General features: G+C 46.2%; 2 protein-coding genes across 2 annotated transcripts in view; one reads left to right on the top strand and one right to left on the bottom strand.

Annotated features, from left to right (window-relative positions):
* Window positions 1-5,662: 5,662 nt before the first annotated feature.
* On the top strand, window positions 5,663-8,498 carry HIGD1B (HIG1 hypoxia inducible domain family member 1B). Its single transcript, XM_079133354.1, has 4 exons — window positions 5,663-5,736; window positions 6,507-6,701; window positions 7,264-7,398; window positions 7,998-8,498. The coding sequence occupies exons 2-4, from the start codon at window positions 6,602-6,604 to the stop codon at window positions 8,060-8,062; spliced, it is 300 nt and encodes a 99-aa protein (XP_078989480.1). The 5' UTR covers window positions 5,663-5,736; window positions 6,507-6,601; the 3' UTR covers window positions 8,063-8,498.
* A 55-nt stretch (window positions 8,499-8,553) lies between these two features.
* EFTUD2 (elongation factor Tu GTP binding domain containing 2) overlaps window positions 8,554-22,837 on the bottom strand; it is a 42,122-nt gene continuing 27,838 nt past the window's right edge. Inside the window, exons 12-28 of the mRNA XM_079133325.1 lie at window positions 20,726-20,789; window positions 20,246-20,336; window positions 18,743-18,878; window positions 17,393-17,520; window positions 16,411-16,604; window positions 15,053-15,164; window positions 14,410-14,550; window positions 13,690-13,791; window positions 12,749-12,831; window positions 11,974-12,060; window positions 11,641-11,767; window positions 11,350-11,437; window positions 10,459-10,577; window positions 10,230-10,324; window positions 9,644-9,797; window positions 9,359-9,466; window positions 8,554-8,995 (exon numbers count right to left, since the gene is read on the bottom strand). Of these exons, the coding sequence (XP_078989451.1) occupies window positions 8,900-8,995; window positions 9,359-9,466; window positions 9,644-9,797; window positions 10,230-10,324; window positions 10,459-10,577; window positions 11,350-11,437; window positions 11,641-11,767; window positions 11,974-12,060; window positions 12,749-12,831; window positions 13,690-13,791; window positions 14,410-14,550; window positions 15,053-15,164; window positions 16,411-16,604; window positions 17,393-17,520; window positions 18,743-18,878; window positions 20,246-20,336; window positions 20,726-20,789 (1,925 nt within the window). The 3' untranslated portion in view covers window positions 8,554-8,899. The remainder of the gene's footprint in view (window positions 8,996-9,358; window positions 9,467-9,643; window positions 9,798-10,229; window positions 10,325-10,458; window positions 10,578-11,349; window positions 11,438-11,640; window positions 11,768-11,973; window positions 12,061-12,748; window positions 12,832-13,689; window positions 13,792-14,409; window positions 14,551-15,052; window positions 15,165-16,410; window positions 16,605-17,392; window positions 17,521-18,742; window positions 18,879-20,245; window positions 20,337-20,725; window positions 20,790-22,837) is intronic.

The raw sequence follows: 22,837 nt of genomic DNA, 5'->3' as shown, positions 1-22,837 counted from the left end.
TCACAGAACAAATGGATAGGCTTTTCATTTTGCCCTTTTGACTAGATAAGAAATTAAACTCTAAATAGCGAGGTGATGTGCTGCAGGTCCAACTCCTCCACCGGAAACTAAGCCCTAAGGGCTAGTTCAGGAGTTGATAACTTAAGGGCTGGGCATCTGGCCAAATGACAAGTTTTATTTGGCCAGTATAGTGTTTTCCAAAACTATTAATTGCCAAATTTTTAAAATCCGAATTTGACTTCTTTCTAAAAAGTCAAAAAGATTTGCTCACTTTTAGCCTTTCATGTGGCACCTACTTCTTAGACACTGCCCCAAATCAGTTGCTTTAATCATTTTCACTACCTGCTTGCCCTCCGAGTGTTGAACTTCTCCCTATACTTGGCATGCCCCAGTCTGCCCCCTCACCACATTTTCTCTCTACAGAGATGTTTGAAATGACAAGTGCGATGAGATACGTGAAAACGTTAACAAAGAAAATGGTGCTAGGGTTTTGCTCAGTGGTAGAGCTCTTGCCTAGTGTTGGTGAGGCTCTGGGTTCCATCTCCAACATTGCCACAACAAAAATAAAAAGTTGACTCAACACAAAACACAACATTAGACATCTGAGTTTAAAATATTAAAACTCTTAAATCTGCTAGTGTATGTATAAATTGGTTCAAATCACTCTGGAAAGCTGACAATACCTACTAAAGCCGAACCTAGGAGTACACTACCACTGCAATTTCATGAAAAGTTGGTATTTTGGTACAGATTTGTGTACCAAAATACTTGTCCTAGAGTACTATTTGCAATAGCCAAGAAACTAGGAACTACTCAAAATGCCCATGAACCACAGAATGGGTAGAGAAATTGTGTTATAATCACATAATGGTATATTGTGCAGTGAAGAGAATGAACAATCTGTAATTACACACCAGAAAAATGAATCTCACAAAAGTTTCCAATTATATAAATTTTAAAAAGCCGGGTGCAGTGGCGCACGCCTGTAATCTCAGCTTGGGAGACTGAGGCAGGAGGACTGCAAGTTCAAAGCCACCCTTGGCAATTTATTGGGCCCTAACCAACTTAGACCCTGTCTCAAAAAAAAAAAGGTGGGGGGCTGGGGATGTATCTCAATGATTAAGCATCCCTGAGTTCAAGTCCCAGTATCAAAAACACAAAACAAACATATTACCCCTCACCCCCATTAAAAAAAAAAAAAAAAAAAAAAAAAAACAGGCAAAACTTTTATCTGTACTGCTAAGTAGTTACCTAGTTGGCAGGATAGTTGCTGGAGAGGAGGAGGAGGAGGCTTTTGGGAGGCTGAAACTGTTTTGTGCTTGGTCTGGATGTTGAATACACAGGTGTACTGAGTTGGTACATTGTACTGGAGACTATGTGTTTTTGTTTTGTTTTGTTTTATTTGAGATGCTAGAGCTGAAACCCAGGGCCTTACTAGCCACATGCTCTACCCCTGGGTATTCCCTAGCCCTGATGTATACTTTTGATAACACAATTTTTTGTAGCTTTTTCGTTCCTGGTAATGGAGATTGAACCCAGAGGGGTTCTACCACTAGGATACATTGCCAGTCCTTTTTATTTTGAGATAAGGGTCTTGACAAATCACTGAGCCTCCCAAATTGCCAGGATTACAGGCTTGTGCCACCGCACTTGACTCTGAGCACACTAATACTTCCATAAAAACATTTAGGGCTGGGGAGATAGCTCAGTCGGTAGAGTGCTTGCCTTGCAAGCATAAGGACCAGAGTTCAATCCCCAGCACCGCAAAAAAAAAAAAAAAAAACATTTAAATTGGGTGTGGTGGCTCACACCTGTGAGCCTGGCAACTCTGGAGGCTGAGGCAGGAGGATCACAAGTTCAAAGCCAGCTTCAGTAACTTAGTGAGGTCCTAAGCAACTTAGCAAGATCCTGTCTCAAAATAAATAATAAAAAGGGCTGGGGATGTGGCTCAGTGATGAAGCACCCCTGGGTTCAATTCCTGGTAACAAAAAAAAAAAAAAAAGAGCTTAGACTGGAAGCTCGTAGGCCCAGGTATTCCTCAGGGTCTGGAGTACATCAAGTATCTGCTAGTATGTGAGCTCCCTGGGTAGAAGTGCTGAGTCCCAGATTCTAGAATAAAGCTTGGCACATAGTAGGTACTTAGGAAGTATGAGCTGAATGAATGAATGAAGACTTGCCATTCCTAGAACAAAAAGGTTACTGGAGGGAAGTGGGGGAAAGCCCCAAGTTTCAAAATGGGAAAAGGGTCTGGTTTTCAGCCTCTGGCAGGGAGTGGCTGAGCCTAGTGCTGTGAGAACCACATCACCTTTTATTCACATGGGGCCCAGGGAGAGAAGGATCAAAACTCAATTTGAGAACTTGAGAGTCACCCTGGGGCTCTGTGGTTTGGGAACAGTAAGGTCAACTTGAAGGCTGCAGTGTGTCACTATTTCCATTACACATTTTCCAGGGTCCCTACTTGGCTAGTAAACTCAGACTAGATTCCTCTGTCTTGGAGGATGGGCGCCAAGGCCCAGAGAGGTAGGATTTGGGAATGCTGCCTGTTGGCAATGGGGAGTCCTGCCTGTCTGGATAGCAAGGAAGAATTGTGAGGAAGTTTTTGAATTTTTTTCTGCTCTTGGGAGAGGGTATTAATAGCACAAACCTCCCTCCCTCTCCACTAATCCCTAGCAGTTTCGGTTAACCTGTGGGACACATACTCTTTCTTCCTGCCTTTGCTGGAAGTTAGCTGAAGCAGATTTTTTTTGTTGTCACAAAAAATTTTATGAAACACGTGCAGTGGCTCATGCCTGTAATTCCAGCTGCTTGGTGTGCTGAGGCAGGAGGATTGTGAGTTCAAAGCCAGCCTCAGCAACTTACTGAGGCCCTAAGCACCTCAGCAAGACCCTGTCTCCAATAAAATACAAAAAGGGGCTGGGGATGTGGCTCAGTAGTTAAATGTCCTTAGGTTCAATTCCCAGAACCCCTCCCCCGAAAAAAAACCCAGATTCTACTTTATAACCTGACATTTTCTCCCCTATGTCTCCCCAGCCTTTCAATCCTGTTCCTCCCATTCCAGTCCCAACAGGGAGCATCCTCTGTTCCTTGTCGACTTCATTCTCCATCATTCCCTCATTCAGGGCTCTCATTAGCTCAAGGCAAAAGCTACATGTCCCTCCCCTCCCCCATCTGGCCACTCAGCTCCCTTGGGCTATATATAGCACAGCTGTGCCTTAGGTTGTGTCAGAACTTCCAGACTTAGTCCCACCTCCCCCATCCTTGCCCCTTCAACACTACAGGGAAGAACATGTCTGAAGCTGCCAGTTAAGGTGAGGTGGCCCAATAATGTGAGGCAGGGCAGGATGAAAAAAGGTGTGCTGAATTTGAGATCACACAGAATGTGGTAAACTTCACAATCCACTGTCAGGGTGTTCCAGACTGCTGCCCATTCTCTGCCACTTGTTTGTTCTGGAGGAAGAGGAACAGTGAACAGGGGACCAACCATCCTATTTAACCATTGCTGTAATCCATTTCACAGGCAGGTACATAGACTCAGGTCCAGTGGCATGACTACATAATTACACTTATGGGGTAATTGATTCCACATCTGACTCTGGATTATCTACCAAATCTGTCTGCATCAATTTTGATTCCTCCAAATCAAAATTTCTATTAATGTCCCCTGATTTAGAAGGAAAGGAGGTTTACTAAGCAAATTACTAATGTAGAAATGACTAAACGGAAACAATTATTAAAGACTTGGCATGTTAACAAGAATCATGTTATCATGGTTTTATCTGTTTACTAAAACAGGACTCTACAGAAATTTGTTCCTTGAAGTTTTAGTTACTGTATGTTCTCAAAAGTTTTTTGAAATAAAAAATAACTTGTATATTTGATATTAAAAAGCAAAACAAAACTGGTGGGTCAAAGCTGGTCATGGTGATGCCCATAATCCCAGCAACTCAGGAGGTGAAGACAGGAGGATCGCAAATTCAAGGCCAGCCTTGGGGCACAGGGATGTATTTCACTGATAGAAGCCCCCTCATTGGTTCAACCCCCAGCACCTGTCGTAGGGAGTGGGAGGTGGGAATTATCTACAAAAAGCAATTAGCACACCACTTGGTTCATAGAAGGTGCTCATTAAATCCAGTGAATCATGGCAACTGTTCTCATTTTTTTTTTTTTTTTTGCGGTGCTGGGGATTGAACCCCGGGCCTTGTGCATGCAAGGCGAGCACTCTACCAACTGAGCTATATCCCCAGCCCTGTTCCCATTTTCTCAGCTCTAGAAATTATGCTGCAAACGCATCACTATAAAGTCAACGGGGGGAAGCAGAACTTGGTTCTCCATAGGTTGGCCCCTGTTCTTCAATGGATTTGAAATTACTCCTGATTCCTGTCCTGTCTCATCTAGACATTTTTATCCCTCACATCTGGACTAGATGATCAAGGACATATACCATCCATATCTTGAAAGTTCAAGCCACTGTGGTGACCTAGAGAGGCAGTGCAGGGTGTGTTGTGTGAAAGACAGGGAGGAGAGTTCCCATGGATGCTCGGGATCCGTGAAGGCTCTGGGGAGTTGCTGTGACTCTAAGTCTCTTCAAAGAGCAGTGAGTGTTAGAGAAAAGAGGGACATCAGCTACTTGACAAATTTCCAGTGCTGAAAGGTCCCCTTTAGGACACACACACAGTTAAAAGTAATCTAGAGAAAGAACAAAGGCGTGGGATGGACTGAGACCCTCCAAGGTGCACCCTCATCTTTCTCGTTAGCATAGCAAGTGCTTTTTCCTCTCTAGTCAAGGATACTGCAATTGATTAGCCTGCCTAAACCTCAATATCAATCCAGAGCATTTCAGTTTGACTGATCCTCTGCTGGTAAGTATTGCAGTTAGGGCTGGGAAATTTGGAGCCAGCCAGACCTGGGCTCAGATTATAACACCAACATTAGTTGAGCATCCTTGGATAAATCATTTAGTATCTATGAAGCTCAGTTCCTTCATCTATGAGAAGTCTGAAACACAAGTATCTAATACATAATAGCACTAATACCAGTTATTGTCATCTTTGAACCTGAGTATTACCCCACCAAGGCAACATAAAGCGCTCTAGAGACATGGGGAAAGTCCCAGTTGTTTCAAATCCCCAGACAAATCTCCTTGGTCCAGAAAGTATCCCTGAAAGGACCAAGACCCAGAGAGTCTGTTTCTCACAACTAGGTATTTTACTTATATTCCATATAATCCATAGTGTATTGGGGGAGGCTTTTCAGGAGAATCACAAATATGAGGCTAGCCTCATCAATTTGAGACCCTTATCTCAAAAAATAAAAAGGACTTGGGGTACGGCTCAATTGTAAAGCACCTGCGAATTCGAATCCCAGTACATTGGTGGAAAACCTAGGGTCTCTGCCCAGCCTTGCTTCTCTATCTTCACTTCAGTTCTCCACATCAAGCCCATGTCTCATCCCACCATATACATCTATGGGAACCGGAAGATCCAATCAGTTAAAGGCTCCCCTGTATCTGGTCCAACATGATTTTCCACTGCCTGAAGCTCAGCAGACGGGGGTTAAGACTGATGCCCTGTCCTATCTCCTCCCCTCTCTTCCCCGACTTCAAAGTCTCCATAAAACTGGAGTCACTGCTTCCCTGACCCCATAGTGACAGCTCCGACATCAGCTCTGTCAGTTCAAACCAGCAGATGCTGAGCCCTGGCCCTGATGCTCATGCTCCACTTTCTACCATCTCCTCGGGTAAGCACCAGAATGCTGAGGACCTGAGGGGCCACTGGTCATTTCTCCTCAAGGAGGGACAACTAGGAAGAGAAATTGACTCTAGCAGGGAGAATTTGTCTCATGGTTGGACCTAAGAAGGCATCCCATTAGCAGAAATCTTGCTGTGAGGAACAGGACATCTAGTTTGTGATCAGAGCAGACGTTTACAGGGGTTGGCAAGTTAGAACAAGAGGGGTTTTCACTGTAGAGATGGAAGTCGTGGGTTGGAGACAGCTTGGGGACTAGAATTTTTCTTTAGTATTAATGTGCAAAATATATGCTAAATTGTACATAAATTAATGTCCCATCATTTGAATCTCTGCCTCTGGTGATTTAGTATTTAGTGCTGTAACTGGGATGGCTGGCTCCCTAGGGCCAGATCCTACTCTGTAGCTCCCTCAGGAGCAACTGTCACAAACTCAGGACTAGTGGAAGCCCCCAAGATTCAAGGACTATTCCTCCCAGTCTCTGTGGATTTTTACAGTTGTTTTTCTTGGCCCAAGGATCTTGCCCAGTGATGCAAATGGAGGGGAGTGAGGGGCGGGTGAACAGAAAACAGTAAAGTCAGAATGAGTTAGGGAAGAAGCAGATGTTAGGAAGAGGCAGATGATAGGAAGGACATGGAGGAAGTGGGTACGAGTGGCCCAAACACCTGAGATAGGATACCCAGGAGGGACAGCTTTTCAAGAGGAGACTCTGCTTAGCATGGTAAGAGGATCCTAGCAGGTAACTGACTCTTTCCACTCCAGATCGAGAAGAACCAGAATTCTTACTGTGAGGTGCCTCCTTCTAGGACTGGGCTGAAGTCTAAGACTCCCACCTGTTAACATCTGGGTCCAGAATCATGTCTGCTAAGAAAGGCTGGTGGGTGCCTCCTGAGGGCGAGGACAGTGTGTCTGACAAGTTCCTAAGGAAGACCAGGGAATCTCCGTTGGTACCCATTGGTGAGTAAGGAAAGGAAAGGGGACATGAAGGGAACTTTTTTCAGAGAACTTTTTTTCTGGTCTTTCCAAAAATGAGGCAGAGGTCAGAGAAATTAAGTGGTCCTATGTACTGCCCAAGGGACAAACCCTCACAAGCAATCAGGGAGTCTGGACGGGTGGAGGTGGACACGACCCAAATGCAAAGGGAGACTTGGGGCAACAACACCATCCTTAGGTTGGGGTCAGAATTACAATTTGGGATCCCTCGGGGATTCCTTTAAGTCCCTGGGAGAGTAGGAAAACAGTAGTACCAAGATGTGGGAGCCAGCTGTGGTTGGAGAAGGAACCCGGAGCTAACGTGGAGGTGTGGCCATGGGGGTAGGTTATTCATATATGGGGGACACAGCCACTTTAAAAATGCCATGAAGGGGAAACCGCTCAACCTAATGCTACCCTTCCCCTCTCAACCTGCACAAAAGCAGCCACTTACCCAACCTTCCAGCCTGTCTAGAAGGCTGTCGCATCAGGGGAAAACTGGGCTTGGCGGCTAAGCCCAGAGGCTGGTCACATTCTCTGCCCACAGGCTTGGGAGCCTGCCTGGTGGTGGCAGCATACAGAATTTATCGGTTGAAGGCTCGTGGTTCCACCAAGATGTCCATACATCTGATTCACACCCGAGTGGCAGCACAGGCCTGTGCTGTGGGTGCAATCATGCTAGGTAAGCAGCTTGTGTGTGTGTGTTGGGGGGGCAGGTGACAGGAGGTGGGCAAAACACGCAAAGGTCTGAGTCCTCACAGTGAAAGGGTCCATTACTTCCTATAGGATACACATCAAATCCTCGATGAGGCTTCTATACTAAGACATTTTCAATCTCCTGCCTCTGGCCTATGGGATGATGTGCAGCCTGCCTTACGAGTTTGCCCTAGAGATGAGAAATGTCATATAACAGAACATGCTGGATCTCTTCCTTTCTTGATCAAGAAGTAGGAGGCTACTTGTTAGTTGTGACAGAGGACCAATCCCCTCTCACTGAACCTGTTTCCCATGAATAACATGGCAAGTCACCCCTGACTTGCCACTTCACAGGTTGCTGAGGTGTCTTAGATACAGAAAACATGAAAGTGCTTTGTGAACTGTTGGATGGGCTCTTTCCACAAGCTGTATGGTTGGATGCTTGGAACAGCTGTTGATACTGATAAGCAGGGACCCTGTACTCTCAAAGGAATGGCTAGAGGAACCCTTGGGACACCAGGGGGAGCCAGAGAATGGGTGAAGGGACCAGATGCCAAGGAGCATTTCTTCTTCTTCCTCACACAGGTGCTGTGTACACCATGTACAGAGATTATAGCAAGAGGACGGCACAGGACCCTGGGGAGAAGTAGTGCTCCTGAGGGGGCTGGGCAGCCTCACCCCTTCCTCAGCCTCTGTATGTGCCTAATAAACCAGTGCTGAAGAATGTCAAGTGTCTTCTTCACCAGCAGAGAGCAGAGGAAGGGACCCAGAAAAAGGCTGGAACCAAAGGGCTCTGGTCCCCAACTCCAGGGATAGATATAAGGTGCAGTGGTCTCCTAAGGCAGGTGAACCTTAAATCCCAGAATCCCATCAATTCCCATACCACCTCAGGTCCACCCAGAGGCAGCAGGGAGTGGGATGGTGGGGGCAGTGAAAGGGCCTCGAGGCTCATGGGAACACTGAGTTAAGAGCAGGCATTCCTTCACAGGCTGCTTCCCTGGGGACCCAGGCAGGAAGGGGCAGCAGCTGGGAGCAGAGACAATGATGCCTCATGGGAAATGACATATATCCAGAATGTAAGCACTAGGACTAGACAGGGTGGGGGTGAGGGTGTGGGGCGGATGAAAGAAGCAGGCCAAGGCAGAGGTCAGAATTTTCTGTTCACTTACAAAACACAACTAAGGTTGAACTTGTAAAAAATAAAATTCCATGTAAATCCTGAAGACAGTGCCTCTTGGGGTTAAAAACTTTTATCCTCTTCTCTTTCCCTGGGCCCAAGCTCCTCTCTGTTTCTGGGGAATGAAGCCAGGCAGAGGCTACAGAGAGAATCAGGAGGCCAAATGCCCCTTTCTTACTGGGACTCTGGATTGGAGGCTGGTGGGTTGGTCATGATGGCCACAGCAATTCTCAGACACTCTTTGATAACATGAAGACCGAGTCACACTGGTCTCAGCTTCAAGTCCAGGAGCTGCCAGGAACACCTGCACTCACATGGGATAATTAAGCACAACATCTTGTTTGGCGAGCTCCAGCAACATAGGATCGTCGAAGAACTTGCTGATGCTCACATCTTCACTCAGGCCCTGAAGATTCAGAATGGGGCAAATGCAAGAGTGAGTTCCATATGGGGACTGGCTGAGCTGGGGGCTGTCTAAGACTTCTGCTGGAGGGGGAGGCTGGTGGGATTTGGAATGTAGATAACTGAAGAAGCTGTGCCTTGAGGGTACTGTCACAGCGGAGAAGACCCTCCTTTCCTAGTCCCCTTTTCCCTAAAGGTCCCAGTTCTGATTGCCTAAGGAATGTTCAGGTCACTTCCTTCCACACTGCCGCAAACTATTCTCAGTCTACAGGCCCTCAGGAAAAGGGTCCAGGAAGAAGAAAGGAACCCAACTCCTGCTGAGGCTCCTGGGGGTTGAGGGATTGCAATGGGCCTGAGGGACATGTACCTTCCTACGGCGGGTTTTGATCATGAATTCCCGGGCCAGGTGAGGAGCTGGCTGAGGCTCCAAGGGGCGGATGACAATGCTCTTGTCCAGAGGATCACCAGGTACAATCTGAAAGGCAAAGAGGTTTCTGATGTTCTAGGCAGACTTTCCAGAGGCTTCAGGCCCAAAGCAGGATTCTCCAGGATGCTGAATGTCTGGCTTGGGATTTGGAAGGGAAACAGGTTGGATAGGGATCAGCTTGGAAAGGGGGGGAGGCCAAGCTGGCTGGATTGCCTCATTTCTCACCTGCCAATGGTGGAAGACAGACAGGGAAAAGGCCTGTCCCTGGGTATGAGTCCGGAGATCAGTCTCAAAGCCAAAAGAGTCAATGGCCGGAATGAAAGCTTTGATGGTGTAGAGGGGGGAGCCTGGGATGGGTGCATCCTGAGTCACATGCCCCCTGAGACAGAAAGACAAAGGTTGAATCCCTACATATATAGAGGTCAAAAGTCCAGGAACAATCTGGCTTTTGCTGCTCTCAGGTACAACCTAGCCCAGAGTTACCAGCGAACAAAAAATAACCAAGAATGCTATAGAGAGCAGAAAAAGCAGATGGGAGAGGGTCTTAGCAACATTCCCACAGTTGACTTGCTGCTTTAGTACTCCCCCGCCAGGAGCTCACTGAGTAGGGGCCCAAGAAATTTCACTTGTGATTTGTGATAAAGCCAGGGATTGTCTCATTCTTTTCCTATTTCCTTCTGGAAAATAAGCTCACTGGGTCTGGAGTGGACAGGTGTGAGGCTGAGCTCCACCCCACCCCCTCAACAGCTGAGGTGGTTCCTGCTCTTGCTCTTGCTCTCAGTGCTCTCCCTGACACACTGGGGCTGCTCACCTGCGCCTGGCCAGGACAGTATAAACGGCAGAGACACAGTCTGCAGGGGCCTGGACCTCTACAAAGTAGTAAGGCTCCATCAGACGAGGAGTGGCCTGCAACAGAGCAGGGAGAGAGGGCTCGGCAGCAAGATCCTGGATAAAATGTCTCCAGGTACCCCAAGCTTTGTCCTCTTCTTATGTCCCTGTCCAGGGAAGCAGGATGGTCCCCTACAACAATACTCTCTTACCATGAGGAAGGCAGAATAGACGACTCTTCTAGCTGTGGGGATGATCTGGCCTCCGCCCCGGTGCAGAGGCTCCTGGGCAACCACTGCATCCAGGATCTTAAACTTGACATTCCGAATCACTAAATGGAGATGAGGACAGCTCGGTGAGGTTTGGTTCTGGGGCTAGTCGCAGGGTCACAGCAGAGCAGCATAGAATCTTGCTACATTGCAATTATCTTGCAGCCACATAAGATGTGGTACAAAAAGCACACTGGAGCTGGGCACGGTGGCACCACCTGTTAATCCCAGCAACTCAGGAGGTTGAGGCAGGAGGATCACCAAGTTTGAGACCAATCTGGGCAACTTAGCAGGAGTCTGTCTCAAAATAAAAATTAAAAAAATGGCTGGGGTTGTAGCCAGTGGTAGAGCACCCTGGATTAAATCCTCAGTACCTCACACACACACTACCTGGAGGTGGGTATTCAAATCAGATCAACAAGGGGTGTGGTAAAGAGGTCAGCAGTTAAGCATATGTTTGCTTCAGGGCACACTCGGACATATAGAGCTTTCCTACAAGTTAGTGTTTGTTCTGCAGATATTAAATCTTTTTTTGGATATACAATCAAGTTCTAGGAATTTTGCATTTGGTTCCATGAAGTCCAATCTGGGTCAATAAGCCACTCCAATCTCAGTCCTCACTGTATCTCTTATCACACAACCCAAAGACAGCTCCTTCTCAGGAACAAGACACAATGTTGGTCTAGAAGTGACTTCATTTCTAGAACGTGTCAAATGGTGGCAACAGGATAGGGAAAAGGGAAGAAGCTGGCCCAAGACATGGGATGGACTCTGTACATTCCCAGCTGCTTCTCTGGCTGGGTCCCATAGACAGGGGAGGTGCTATGGACTTACATTCATCACAGAGGGGCCCCTCTCTGGTTCCCCACTGGAAACCTTGAACAATGCTGTCCTTCACTGAGCCAAGAAGAGCCTTGTCCACCTGCACAGAAACATGAAGGCTCCTTAGGAGTCTTCCTAGCAACCGAAGAGCTTAGAGGGGGAGAAGAGAGGTATAGCTAGGAGAAGACCCTCTCCTTCACCAGAGGACTCAAAATATTTTTTGGGAAAAGAAGAACACGCTGCGGCTTCTTCTACTCAGGAACTATGAAGAGTGCCACATGGTTCTCATCAGTTCTGCAGTACCTCAGAGGGCAAGGTATCATCCACCAGGATGTTGGGGCCTGTGGCATCAGGGCCAAAAGCCCAGATGGACCGGGCAGCCAGCAGATCCCAATCATACTTAGTCTGGAAGAACTCTCCTAGCTTCTTCCTGGGGAAAAGAGAAAATGGAGGTATCAGATAGCTCTGTGTTGCAGGCTTTGGGACCATAGACCTTCCCTTTCTGGAGGACAGTCACCTCATTCTACCCATAATGTGCTCAGACATTAGCAAAGGCGGGACACACAACTGCTTCCCAGAATGATTTGTGGCAGGTAAACTGTGGTATCAGCTCTAGAGGCACATCCCTGCACCCACCTGTTCCACGTGATCTGAACCACCTCGTTCTCTATGTCTTCTGCGAGGCCCTTCTCAAGAGGCTCAGCAATCATGGTGATCTTGTTCCTGGTCAAAAAGACAAGGGAAGTGAGGAGGGCTCACGGGACTAGCGGGGCATTCCTAAGGAAGGGGCAACAAAGTGGAAAGCTGAGGCAGTGACATCAGAGGAAGCCTCAGGGGCAGGGTAGAACAAAGGACTTGTCTTTTTTCATTTCAGCCTACTAGTTTTTTTTTTTTTTTTTTTAAAGTAGGACTAGGGCTGGGAATGTAGCTTAGTGGTAGAGCACATGTTTAGTCTGTGCAAGGCCCTGGGTTCCATCCCCAGGAGCAACAAAATGAAAAATAGAAATTTAAAAAAACAACAATTAGATTCTGGGGCAAATTTTTATTTGGTCATATGACAGTATGACAGGAGAAGTAGTAATTATGGAACTCATCCTGGTAATACCTAAGATAAAGGATTCCATAGCATCTTGTCCAAAAGCATGAGGGACAAGGAGCTGGGGTAAACACTAGTATCCTAAGCGCCTCCTCTCCCATCTTGGGTGTCTCCACTTCCACAGTGCGGGGCTTGGGGTGGAACTGGGGTGAGTGTGGGGGAACAGTGTCCTCGAGTCTGCCAGTCCCAGGGACACTGTGCTTCCAGCTTACTTTTTTTTTTTTTTTTTGCGGTGCTGGGGATTGAACCCAGGGCCTTGTGCTTGCAAGGCAAGCACTCTACTGACTGAGCTATGTCCCAAGCCCTCCAGCTTACTTTTTATTGGGTGTTTCAGCAAAGCACTTGAGGGAGGATGTTTCCACCACCGTCTCACAAAACGTGACCACTGGGTCAGCCACCTGGGAATCAAAATAAATTGTTGAGGCAAAGTCTACTTTTGTTGGAAGGACAAAGTTCTACCTAAGGGAACTCTGAAGTGCCCATGGCTCTCTCTGTGAGAACCCCTCTGCCTTCACCAGCATGGGTAACAGGCACGGCACAGACTGCAGCACTGTCCATGCCATCACTAAAAAACCTGAGAAAACAGTGCAGTAAAGACATTTTACTCCTGAGCCAAGAGTAAGCAGGGGATCAAAATGAGGGCTTTAACTATAGTCTTCCAAGATAGCTTCCAACATGCGCTCAGCCCCCACTGCCATTCATTGAACAATTCCTGGGGGTGCGACAGTCAGTGCTAGAGACCTGGGGAGCACCTGCTCCCTGATGCTCACTCATGCACATCAGCAGATGAGCTTATCTAATTTAAGAGGGGCACTAAGGGTACCTGCCGAGCAGCTCAGGGCTCTGAAGAAAGTGTCCCTCAACTGGGAGATGGAAGCCAAGGGATGCATGGTTCAAAGCGCCACATCAGGAGTTGATGATGAATCTGGGAGAGCCACCCCTCTACTCACCTGGAGACCATCCACTTCAAGCCCTCCACCACTACAACCGCACAATAATTTTTCTAACAAAGGACAAAGAATACTAGCTTGGGAACCCTGACACTGAGAATAATCCAGTGAGGGGACAAAAATTTCTCCAAAGCCTTCACAAAGGAGCAACATAAGTGCTTTCCACAAGCGGATATCTTCCAGTTCACCCCCTGTTCTCCTGGACATCCAGGAGAAATCCAGGTTTTGGCTACTAGTGAAATCTGCCTGGATCAAGGAATCAGGCTGCTGGACAGGCAGGGATCAAAGAAAGGAGCACTATTTTACCTTGATGTCTATCTCTGAGTACATCTTCCGCAGATCATGCATTACACAGTCCAGGTAGAGCTCCCCGGTACCTAGGATCACATGCTCCCCAGACTCTTCCACCTGAAACATAACAGCCCTGGGGGTCACTGTGTGGACTCTCTTGTGTGAGCAACTGCAGAAACAAATAGAATCCAGGCCAGGACTGGAGATGGGGTGCCTCAGCCTACCATCACAAACTGACTGTTCCAGCCTCTTCAAAAAACCTCAGTGGGGCATACCTCCCTACCAGTTGGTCCTTGAGAAAGTGGGACCACTTAGCATAGTGCCACTGGGTGTGAAGTCACTGACTTTATTCCTATCTTAGCCATTCAGGAGAAACCTTTCTCTGTTTTCATGGACAACAAACTACCCTTTAGCCTGGCTAGTTACCCAGAAAGGTATGCTGACCTGATTAGGAGTGTTCAAGGACCAGAGAAACTTTTCTGGAAGAATCAATGCAAAGTGTACTCTATGAAGAATATATTCTTTCTACCTAAAGACAATTGGGGAAATGTATGCACACAGGATAACACACAGGTTTTATCCTGCCCTCAGGTAATAGTAACAGGCATGACAGCTTCCGTAATCATTTGATTACAGCATCAGTTCAGAACACCTGAGAATGTGAGGCTGCCAGTGGAGCAGAGCAGGCAGCCAGGGCAAATGGGGTTTGGCAGCAGCAGCAGGTCCCACACATACCTTGGTGGTAAGGGACGGGTAGCTCTTGTTGACTTTGCGCAGGCCGTCGAGCATCTTGGGCAGCTCTGAGGGGTTGACTGGCTCCACAGCAATCTTGATAACAGATGTGGTATTGAACTTCAAGGGCCGGAAAATCTGAGCCTGAGATTCAAAATGCAGAGGAGTCAAGGCATCTGGTCTGAGAAGGCACAGAAGGTGCAGGGGGCTGGGTGTAGTGTGCCTAGTGTGTATGAGGTCCAGGTCCTACCCTGGGCAGAGCACCACAGTTGCGGGGGCGGGGGTGTGTGTGGAGAAGATGCAGGTAGGCATATGAGAGAGCTGAGGACTTGCTTAGAGTCAGATATTCCCCAACCAGGAGCCTTAGTGCTGCTTGGGGACAACCCAAAAGGCCAATCATTCCAACATATTTTGGCAGAACAAAAAGAAGCGGAAAAGAACAAAATATTCCTAGCATCTGAGTTTCAGGGCAAATCCAGCAGGGTCAGAACTAGATGGGTGAATCCATGCTGGGGCCTGCAACCAGGAAGCGGCAATGACTCTGGGTTAGACCCTGTGGAGTCCAACTGTTTGTTGTTCAATGTGCCCTGGTTCCTCATGACCCTCTAGTTTAAGCCATTCCAGCTGGCCTCTTCAGAAATACTACCTCCTCATTGCCTCGGGGTTCGGTTATGGTTGCTGTCTTCACGATTGGTTGATCGACACCTTCGATCAGAACCCAATTGCCTGCAGGAACACGGTTCACTTCAATGTGGTACCTGAAACAATATCCAATAAGCAGTGATGGAACTCAGGCAGATCATTCACTGCATAAAAATGCACTGAGCCAGGAGCAGAGACCAGCAGACCAGACACTTCTAGCAGGGGAGAGAGGCAACCATATTATATAATGCATGTATACAATGAGTGCTATGAAAGAAAAGTATAAGGAATTAGAAGCGGACAAAACAGGAGAATCTAATTTCAATCAGGTGTTTATGGTAAAAAGCCACTGCCTGAGGTATCAGATGTAACGGGACACCAAAAGATGAAAGATACTTCCATTTTCCTAGTTCTTTGATTTTTCTCATCTTCTAGAGAACTTGGCGGATTTGGAGGAGGGAAAAGGGATCATGGTTAAGGCAGAGCAGACACATTAGGGAGCAAGATTGCCTTGGTTCTCCTTGCCAACTGAGATGCCTACATCATAAACTGACAGGCAGCCAGAGGCTGAGGTAAACTTGACGGAAGATGCTATAAGGGATCCGATGAAGTCTTCTACCCTGGTCAAAGAATAGGCAGTGAAGGTTGGGAACAAATTCTTTTGAGAAGAAACAGGAAGTTTACCACTTGAAGGATCACAGAAGAAATGAAGAGGATTAAGATGAATAAAAATGGAAATTTTCCTATGAAAGTTCAAAATACAGAATAAGCTGGGTGGTGATGTATGCCTTTTTTTTTTTTTTATTGTAAACAAATGGTATACATGTTGTTTCTCTGTTTTTACATGGCGCAAAGGCATACCATTTGTGTAATCATAAATTTACATAGAGTAATGTTGTTTGATTCATTCTGTTATTTTTTCCCTTCCCCCCACCCCTGATGTATGCCTTTAATCCCAGCAACTCAAGAGGATGAGGCAGGAGGATCCCAAGTTCAAGGTCAGCCTCAGCAACTTGGTGAGACCCTCAGCAACTTAGCAAGATTCTGTCTCAAAAAATAAAAAATAAAAAGGGGTGGGAATGTAGCTTAGTAGTAGACTGCCCTGACTTTAATCCTAGAAATGAAAAAACAACAGAGTCAAGGCTTTTGGCATTATTCCAATATTAGCCACCCTTTGACCCCAGCAACCCTGAGTAGTAAGAACTAGAAGGTGATAGCTGTGCTGAGTGAGGGCCATCTTATCTGCCCCTGTACAGGCCAGACAGCCACTGTGCTTCCACGGAGGACCACTCCACCCAGCGTTTTGGGGCAGCCTCAGGACAGAGGCCAAGCCATGGCCCTGGAGGCTCTGGTTGGCAGTACCTGGCCACAGAGATCCAAAGGCGGCCCACGGTACATATCTGGGAGTCTTCCTCATCCTCTAGAGTATAGTTCTCCCCCAGCACCTTCACAGGCTGCCCAGCATGGATCGTGCCACTCAGTACCCGGCCAAATGCGTGAAACTGAACTCCATCATCTGTGCTGTACATTTTAGTAGTGTGACACATCAGGGGACCCTGGAGAAAGAGACAGGGCAGCTTTAACCACACACATCCTGCGGCTAAGTACTGCTGTTTCCACCTCCCTTGTCAGTAACGACACGAGCTCTGTAATGAGAACCCAGACATAAGGAAGATGTGGTGATCACCCAAGAAAGTTCCAAACCATGCTCTAACCCTTCCTCTCTGGAGGTTAACAGGAGACACAGGCTAGACAAGCAGGTTTGGGATGGCAAATTGGCAATACTGACAAAATTACTTGGTCTAAATATCCTCTGAATATGTAAGTTACAATTCTCAACCCACCATATGCTTAATGATGAACCACTAGATTGCCTAAGAAATGGCTGGAGATTTTTTTTTTTTTGGTAGTTGTTTTTTGGTGCCTGGGGATTGAACCCAGGGCTTTACCCACGCTAAGCATGTGCTCTAGCATGGAGCTACACTCTAGCCCTGGAAAGGTGTTTTAAAACCTCACAACTGAGAAGATGAGATACCAATGGTTGAATCTTTACTATCTGCTGGGCACCATGCTAAATACAACTGTAACACTTCCTTAATCTTCTTTAATTCTCATAACCACTCACGTATTATCCTTATGTTATAGACTAAGAACTCGAGAGTCAGAAAGTGTAAGTAGTGTTCCTAAGGTCACACCACTAGTACTGGCAACAACAGGCAGTGAATTCAGACCTGACTCTACTCATGGGGGTGGAAAGGAAGCAAAGACGGGAAAGAGCATTAGTCCTGCAACCCAAAATCAGTATGCCTATGCAGGAGGGAAACTGGGGGCCACGTTTACTTACATCAGGGTCACAGTCGCTCATGGCTTCACCAAGGTCGGAGTCCACGCCACCAGTGTAAGTATGCTCAATCTTGGGCTTGGCACCCACCTTTGGAGAAGGGATGTGTTGTACACACATGTCCACAAAGCCTGTGGAGGGAGAAGTGACAGCCATGACTACACACTCTCACAGAGGGAAACAAGCAGGAGTTATAGACCGCCTCATGACATTGAGGAAGCTAACAGGAGTCTGATTTTGTGCTAAAAACTACGGAACTATGATTTTAGGGAAGGATTTTGCTGAAAGATTTGTCACACCGATTCAGGGAAGTATAAGAAGCAGGTCTCAGTAATATATATATATTTCTTGGAACTCAGATGACAAAACAGTTTAAAAGTTTCTACAGCAATCCACAGGCAGGGGATTCATACTTTTATTGAATATAAGCATTTACTGAGAGCTTGTACTGAGCTAGAGAAGCACCCCATCTCTTCTTTCTAAAATAATTTCTGAACTGAGAAATGCTCCGTTTCTATTCAATAAATTACCCTGTTTTCCTAACGGAACAATAAGCCATATGAGTGAGCACTCAACCAGGCTTGTTGGCACACTCTTGTAATCTCAGCTACTTGGGAGGCTGAGGCAGGAGAATCACAGGTTCAAAGCCAGTCCCAGCAACTTACTGAGGCCCTAAGCAACTTAGCGAGACCCTATCTCAAAATAAAATATAAAAGAGGGTTGGAGATGTGGCTCAGTGGTTGAGCACCCCTGGGTTCAATCCCCAGCACCAAACAAAATCAGGTCTATTTTCAACTAGCCTATTGTTCTTCCTATTACACTGCCTGCCTTCTATGTCACTAAGACATAGGAGGGGCACTTGGGGGAAAGGGATACCTGGGTTTGTAACTCAACTCTCCCAGGTCCTAACCTATGCTTTCCCTACTACTTCACACCCCCAGCTGTTTGCTTTCCTGACTGCTCCCTGGCAAATACGCCAGAACCCAGAGTTTGTCTCCTGATCCCTGTCACTTGGAAGCTTGCCCTGTTGGGGAGATCTAATTCCTTTAAGTTTCCAAGTTAGGAGTTTTGTTATCATCCAACTAAGGATAGCAGCTGGGAAAAAAAATACAGGATTCTGTATACCAAACTATAGTTTGTTTAAAAGAGCCTCAGCACTAGGGGCTGGGGATATAGCTCAGTTGGCAGAGTGCTTGCCTCCCAAGCCCAATGCCCTGGGTTTGATCCCCACCGTAAACAAAACAAAAAGAGCCTCAGCACTTTGGCCCCTACTACAGGGTAAAGAAGAGTTCTGGTGACACCTGTGACAGGACATAAGAAGGATTATGTTAAGGGTCATGAGCTCTCTATTACCTGTGAACTCGCCGAAGAACTTTTTGCAAACCAGTCTGAGCAGGGGGCGAATGTTCAACTTCAGTTCCTCCTTGGTCAGGTGGATGCCAAGCTCGTCCAAGGTCCTGGGCAGGCTGGTGTCCACATCACCCACCACCTGTGGGAGTACCAGATACCACGTCACTGTAGTAAGAGCCCCAGCATGGTGCTACCGAGTGGGAGGGCAAAGGGCAATCTGAAAAGCTGCTGCACTGACTCAGCACAACAGGAGAGCTCCATAGGGAGAGGTCTTTAAGGACACTAGTTTGGTTTCAAGAAGCCTATTGTACCTACCCTTCAAACCAAACTGGGGCAAAGCCAACTTGGTGAAATACCCACACCTGCCAATAAACCAAGCACTCGGCTTGATTTCTGTTGGTGCTGCCCCCTGGTGTCTGAAGAGCAACATCACTCCCATTCAGGAAATCCCTTACCCCTCCTACTCAAAGACACTGTTCAGACTTAAGACGATCATGGCACTGGAAGAAACCAAAAAAGGCCACCTAGCAGTTCATCCTGGCTGGACAGGGCCACACTAAATTATCCTCAGCAGACTCAAGGTCTCCACTGAGGCAGATTCTATAAATTTCTTTTATTAATCCATTCCAGTCTGACAAAAGATACTAAGTGTTTTTCAGTACTGATAAATTTTAATGGTTATTTCATCTTATTGCTGTTTTTGTTCTTTTATCAGCTGGAATGGCCACACACATTCTGTGTGTGCCTGAGCATGTGCATGTGCGTGTGTGTGTATGTGTCTTATACAAAGGTCTTATTTAGCATATTTCATTACTAAGAAAGATCTGTATGAAAATTCCTATATAACATTTTTACCCTTTTAGTCCTGCACCTCCAGTAGCATAAATTCATATAAACACAATGTTACATTATAGTCTCCCCCCCAACACTGGGTTACATTCCCAGCCCTTTTTATTTTTAGAAGCAGGGTCTCACTAAATTGGTAGGCTGGCCTCCAACTTGTCATCCTTCTTCCTCAGCCTCCTGTGTAGGTGGGATTACAGGAATGCATCATCATGGCTGGTTAACATAAACATCTTTAACACATAAACAACCAGGAGGTCACAATTATACCTGTAAATTAAATTCCCACAACCAAAACTATTCTTCTAAAGAGTTAGGATATATAATTTCAACAACTTGGGAGGCTGAGGCAGGAAGATCACAAGTTCAAAGCCAGCCTCAGCAACTTAGGTGAGGCCCTAAGCAACTTAGCAAGACCCTGTCTCAAAATGAAAAATAAAAAAAAAAAAATGGGCTGGGGATGTGGCTCAGTGGGTAAGTACCTGTGGCCTTAATCCCTGGTCCAAAAAAAAAAAAAATTGTTGACAGCTACCCCTCATGCTCAGTAAAACAAAACTGAGCTGGTGAGGGTGAGCAGGTTTAGGGCAGAGGGGAATACGATTTCACCAGTTTTTCCACCTGTGCTTATAAGAGCAGACCTGAAGCAGATGGCCTGACACTCACCTGAGCAAGAATCTTATAAAGGGGTTCCAAGATAAACTCCACGAAGCTCCTCTGGGAGCTGCTAGTTGGGGCCTTTTTTGTAAACTTTCGCCTAAGAGAAAAAGAAGAGTCCTGAGTGACCCAGAAAGGAGAAGGCAGTGTCACTGACCCCAAGGCTGCACTGCCTAAGTTCTGATTCTGAGCAGGAGCCAAGGGAGGAATGTGCTGTGATTACAGTTTCCAAAGAGATATTCTTGAGAGGACATGTGATTATGACCCTGCATGCCTAAGCAGAGCCTGAGGACCTCAGTAGAAATACATCTCATACAATTAGAGACACCAACCCAGGGAAGCAAGGACTTCCCTGGTAGTAGTCTAAGGTAGTCTAAGAAACAAGTAAGTTTTCTCTTAGGAATTCTTTCTTTATCTGTCCTTGCTTACGGGGGGAGAATGAATTAACCCATCACCCTTCCAGAGAGTCAGGACCCACACTCTACTTACGTCTTAGGGTTGAAGTAGATGTCACCCCAGAGTCTTTTAGCAAATTCCTGGTAATTAATGTCACCTACAGAAAAGCCACACAATTATAATCTACCTAGCGCAGTATTGCTGAAGTCTGTTTCAGGTGCTACAAATGGTTGAGGAATTCTAGCACTTCCTTTCCAGGGTCCAGATACATCTCTCTAGCCAGGTGGTCAGGCAAAGTTACTGTGGCACAAAGGACAGGACTAACCTAAAGTTGACAAGGCTATGCTGAAGCCAAAATGAGAACTCAAGTATTTTCTTTCTTTTCAGCAAGTGCTAGAACTGAGCTATGGACAAGGCATGAAGAAACAGCTCAACTGTCTGTACGTATCTTCTGTCTGTAGCTAAACTCTGGTCTTTTTGAAAGCACAGTGTAATGGTTCCTTCTTTCTTCCCTTCTTTTTGCAGTGCTGGGGGTTGAACTCAAGGCCTCATGTGCATGCTAGGCAAGCACTCTGCCACTGAGCTACATCCCCAGTCCTTCAATCTTATTTTACTCACCTAGAAGCTCTATTCTGCTGCCAGTATGGGTCCCCTTACAACTGCAGCATCAGCATAAGGCTCTGATGAGCCCTAAGACCAATAAGCAATCACCCAGCCCTCCAGAGAGAAAACATCAAAGATAACCTTTGTCTCATCGTTTATCAATTAATAGTTTTAGGTTGGCTACAACTGTTAAACCTAATCAGACTGAACCAAGCAACTGTGACTTGAAATTGAAGTGTCAAGAGCTCCTGAAAAGCCAGGTGCAAAGGCAAATGCCTGTGATCCCAGTTACTTAGGAGGATGAGGAAGGAATACTGCAAGTTCAAGAGCAGCCTGGGTAATTCAGTGAGACCCTGTCTCAAAATAAAATTTAAAAAGGGCTAGGGATGGGCTGGGGTTGTGGCTCAGTGGTAGAGTGCTTGCCTCACATGTGTGAGGCACTGGGTTCAAGTTCCAGAACCACATATAAATAAATGAATAAAATAAAGGTCCATCAACAACTAAAAAAAAAAAAAATTTTTTTTTTTTTTTTTTTCGGTGCTGGGGATCGAACCCAGGGCCTTGTGCTTGCAAGGCAAGCACTCTACCAACTGAGCTATCTCCCCAGCCCCCCAAAAAATTTTTTAAAAATAATTAAAAAAAAAAAAAAAAAAGGTAGTGGGGCTGAGGGTGACAGGTGTAATGGCACATGCCTGTAATTCCAGCAGCTCGGGAGACTGAAGCAAGAGAATCACAAGTTCAAAACCAGCCTCAGCAACTCAGCAAGACCCTGACTCAAAAAAAAAAAAAAAATTTTAAAAAGGGGCTGGGATGTGGTTCAGTGATTAAACACCCTTGGGTTGAATCCCTGGTATGTATGTATGTATGTTATGAATGAATGAAAGAATGAATAAATAAATAAATAAGTAAATAAATAGAATTATTGTAGTTCAGTGATAAAGCACTTGCGTAGCATGTGAGACTCTGGGTTCAATCTCTAGTGCCATAAAAACAACAACAATAAAAACCTCCCAAAACATTCAAAATAGATCACTGACGACAACTATCACCTCTTGGATGTTTCTATGCAGATGTCAGGCTGTTTCTTCTCACCTGAGATGGCACAGAGGAAAGTCACATTCCCCTTAAGACCTTTCAATCTCTTTGTGAGGCTAACACAACATTTCAAACAAGTTCCAAATCTTTCTTCCCTACTGTTAATTACTAAATCTTCCATGCTTTCCCACTTCAGTAGTTACCAAAATGTTCCTTCCTCTGAGATTTGCAATGCCTTTTAAACTCTTATTGTTGCTCTTATTGTCTTGTATTACTGAACTGAACTACATCTTCCCTTTTTTATGCAGTGCTAGAGATGGAACGCAGAGCCTCTTGCATGTTAGACAAGTGCTTTACTACTGAGCTGTACCCCTAGTCTTGCACTATACTTTTTCTTTTTCCCAGTGTTGGGGATGGAATCCAGGGGCACTCTACTGCTAAGCTACATCCTCAGCCATTTTTAAATTCTGAGATAGGGTCTGGCTAAGTGGCCTATGTGTGGTCTTGAGCTTGCAAACTTCCTGCTTCAACCTCTGGAGTAGCTGGGATTACAAGCATGTGCACTGT

Source organism: Sciurus vulgaris (assembly GCF_902686455.1).
Source record: "Sciurus vulgaris genome assembly, chromosome: 3".
Classification (NCBI taxonomy): Eukaryota; Metazoa; Chordata; class Mammalia; order Rodentia; family Sciuridae; genus Sciurus; species Sciurus vulgaris.
This window is presented reverse-complemented; position numbering and strand designations above follow the sequence as displayed.

Bases quoted from the DNA above. Each gene is read 5' to 3' on its own strand.
- HIGD1B (XM_079133354.1), top strand. From the start codon at position 6,602: ATGTCTGCTAAGAAAGGCTGGTGGGTGCCTCCTGAGGGCGAGGACAGT. The intron at 6,702-7,263 runs GTGAGTAAGGAA...CTCTGCCCACAG, and splicing joins ATCTCCGTTGGTACCCATTG to GCTTGGGAGCCTGCCTGGTG. The intron at 7,399-7,997 runs GTAAGCAGCTTG...TTCCTCACACAG, and splicing joins TGTGGGTGCAATCATGCTAG to GTGCTGTGTACACCATGTAC.